At 63.3% G+C, this 3,436-nt stretch overlaps 1 protein-coding gene across 1 annotated transcript in view; it reads right to left on the bottom strand.

The window, feature by feature from the left end:
- Nucleotides 1-3,183, bottom strand: part of ITGA2B (integrin subunit alpha 2b) — a 42,363-nt gene extending 39,180 nt beyond the window's left edge. Inside the window, 2 exon segments of the mRNA XM_075059821.1 lie at nucleotides 464-594; nucleotides 2,747-3,183. Of these exon segments, the coding sequence (XP_074915922.1) occupies nucleotides 464-594; nucleotides 2,747-2,943 (328 nt within the window). The 5' untranslated portion in view covers nucleotides 2,944-3,183.
- Between the last annotated feature and the right edge of the window lie 253 nt (nucleotides 3,184-3,436).

The raw sequence follows: 3,436 nt of genomic DNA, 5'->3' as shown, positions 1-3,436 counted from the left end.
ACCCACCCCCACTTCACCCCGGGGTCCCTACCCCGCTAATCCAAAACCCACCTCACCCACCCTGTCCCCACCTCACACCGGAGTCTCTCCCTGATTCACAATCTGCCCTACCCACCCCCACCTCACCCCGAGGTCCCTACCCCCCGATCCAAAACGCACCTCACCCACCCTGCCCCCACCTCACTCTGGGGTCCCTACTCCCCTGGGACCCAAAACCTGCCCCTCCCACCCCCCACGTCACCCCGGAGTTCCCTACCCTTCTGATCCACAACCCACCCCACCCATCCCCACCTCACCCCAGAGTCCCTACCCCCCCGATCCAAAACCCACTCCACCCAGCCCGCACCCACATCATCCCGGGGTCCCTACCCGCCCCCGAGAGCCCCACCTTCCCCCCCAGCCTCCCTCTGCCCCACAGTAGCTAACCCCAAGCTGCCCCCTCAGCTGGCTCTGGCTCACTCACCTTTGGGATCAAACTCTATGATGCTGCAGCGGGTCCCGCCGGGCGCCCAGGGGCACAAGTACACGGCTCCAGCCTCCACCACGCCAGGCTGCGAGGTGTTGGCCCGGGGTGCACCCACCACCACACTCATGCTATTGGCACAGGAGGAGGCTGTCAGGGCAGGGACCCTGGTGCGGGTGGGAGACACTGGGCTCCGGGGGCCTGGATGGAGGGTGGCTTTGGGGTGCCATTTGGCCCGGCTCCGCATCCTGCAGCTCTCCCCCCACCTAGATCCCGGCACCTTTGGTCTCAGAGCCCCACGGAGCCCTGTTGCCCACCACTGCAATGCAGCCCCCTCTGGGATGGGACTTGGCTGCTGTTTGACAGAGCAATGCAGCGCCTCCCGGTGGTTGGGACAGGATAGGGCATTGGCAACGGGGCCCAGGCCCAGCTCCTCAGAGGGACTGAGCCAGCCAGGAGTCAGGGGCCTGATCCACTGGGTCTGTGTCTGCAGCAGCATCTGGGCAATGCCCACGGGTGCCTGGCACGGACGCTGCAGGGGCCCTGCCAGTCTGCCCCCTGCCCAGGAGTGTGAGATGGCGTGGGAGGGAGAGCACAGCTGCGTGCCTGCTCTGAGCCTGGTGCCCCCCAGGGACAGCCATTCCTATGGACCCCCCCCACCCCCAGGCACAGGGTCAGCCCACTGCTTCACCCCACTGCAGCCCCAGTGCCATCCTCACCTGCCCTCCCCCACAGCACCCCTAAGAAAGGGGGCTGGGCCATCCCCTTAGCAGCCCCATGGTGGATGGAGCCAGGAGCCCTGGCTTTGCCCAGAGCCTGGCCTCGTGGTGCCGGCTGAGGGCCCCGGAGGGCTGGTGGGGCCAAACCATTCGTAGTGTCACCCCTTGGATTGTCCCTTCTGCCCCGTCACCCCCTCACGGCATAGGCGGAGCCCAGCCGGCTTCTGTCATTGCCCAGGAGTCTCCTTGGCCCTTTGTAGGACGTGACCCTCCGAGCTGCTTCCCCCGATCTCCCCATCGGCCCATGGCTGGGAACAGCCCCAGGGACACCTGATACCTCCCAGGCTGCTGGGCCACTGAGCAAACTGCCCCTGGGGTCCCTGCACTGCTCAGGCTGGGCCACTACTCTGAACCCTGCGAGCCCATCAGCAGTGTGTGTGGCAGGGGCCTTAGTGTTAGACACAATTACGCATACACGCAACACACAGGGCCAGCTCTAGGCACCAGCCCTCCAAGCATGTGCTTGGGGCGGCACTTTCTAAGGGGTGGCAAACCCCCCCTTTTTTTTTTTTGCTTGGAGTGGCAAAAAGCCACTCGCCCTGTCAGGGCACGAGCCGGGATCCGCGCCCCCTGCCCAGCCCGGCGGCGCCCTGCACAGCCCACTCGGGTGGGGAAACGCCGCGCCGTCCTGGGGAGACTCAGAGCGGCAGCGGCAGCAGGACCCCTCCTCTCTCCCTGCATCCCAGGCCCCGCTTCCCTCCCTCCCCGGCTCCTCACACGCTCGGGGAGCCCCTTTCGCAGCCGCTGCAGCCCGCGCTCGTCTCCAGGGGCCGGGCTGCGGCGGCAAGAGGGGCTCCCCGAGTGTGTGAGGAGCCGGGGGCAGCCAAAAATTTTTTTGCTTGAGGTGGCAAAAAACTTAGAGCTGGCTCTGACAACACATGTGCACACGTGTGCATCACACGCCATGTGAGTGCACACATCACATGCACACATATGCACATATGCGTACAAACACACACAGAGGCAGCAGCGCTGCTGGGCCACACTGTAGGAGAATTTCACAGCCCTGAAAGGCAGGAGAAACCTCTGGGGGGAAAGGGAGGCAGCCTGTGGGGGCTGGTCTGTGAACTTGCAGCTTGCCAGCTTTCTGGGGAAGGCTGGAACATGGGGGAGGCGGCAGGGGAGTGTGGCCATGATCCTGGGGGCACAGCACTGGGGTCAGGGAGAAGGAGGGAGGGGAGGGGAGCGATAGATTGAACTAGTTTTCCCCTTAGACCTGCTTCCCGGGGATCTTTCTGGCCAGCTCCCTGAGTTTACTAAAGTGCCCTCTTGAAATCCATTGTCTGTATTGTGCTGTTTGCCCTCCCACTAGACTCTGACGGGACCTAGGCACATCAGCACTTCACCTGCCTTCCGCCTTCAGACTCACTCACGTCACACTCGAACCCAGGACAGCCTCTGCCCCAGTCACTTCTCCCTGTTCTGAACTCAAAACTTGTCTCCAATCCAATCCACCCCACCTCCACCCCCATGCTCACTCCCCACCCAGCCCCCTATCACCTACCCGCCCTTACTGCCCTGGAAGAAGTCCATGGCGAAGCCGAAGTAGCTGTGGTGGGGCCCAGTGTAGATAGTGGGATGGTCCGAGTGCAAGTTGAAGGCCCGTGCCGGCCATAGCCCTGGGGGAGCCAGCAGCACCTGGACCCAGCACCAGAGCCAGAGGGGAGGCAGCGGCAGCCAAGGTCCCTGGGCTCCAGCCATCGTCCTGGCGTCCCTCCTCCTCTGCCTCATGGGGATCGAACACTCCAGGCAGGCCACTGTGAATGGCCCAGCCTGGCTGACGTGCTTCCGTCCCCTGTCAGACCCAGCCACCAGCAGGTCCTTATCAGAGGGGATGCAGCCGCTTCTAGTGGGGCTTGGGCTCAGCCGGCGCTGCCCAGAGGGGCTGGGGAGAGCTCCCGCTGAGAGGGGAGCTGCACAGCTCCAGCCCTGCCAAGGTTCAGAGGAATGGAATTGGGTGGAAAGGCCCAATGGCTTAGAAAGGAGACCAATGAGGGGATATGATATGAGTCCAGGGTACAGCGAGCAATTTCCTGATGCAAGTGCTGGAGGAGCCAGCTAGGGGCACAGCTCTTCTTGACTTGCTGCTCACAAACAGGGAAGAGTTAATAGGAAGCAAAAGTGGATGGGGTCCCAGGCAGCACTGACCATGAGATGGTCGAGTTCAGGATCCTGACACAAGGAAAAAAGGAGA

Source organism: Chelonoidis abingdonii, chromosome 21 (genome assembly GCF_003597395.2).
Source record: "Chelonoidis abingdonii isolate Lonesome George chromosome 21, CheloAbing_2.0, whole genome shotgun sequence".
NCBI lineage: Eukaryota > Metazoa > Chordata > Testudines > Testudinidae > Chelonoidis > Chelonoidis abingdonii.
This window is presented reverse-complemented; position numbering and strand designations above follow the sequence as displayed.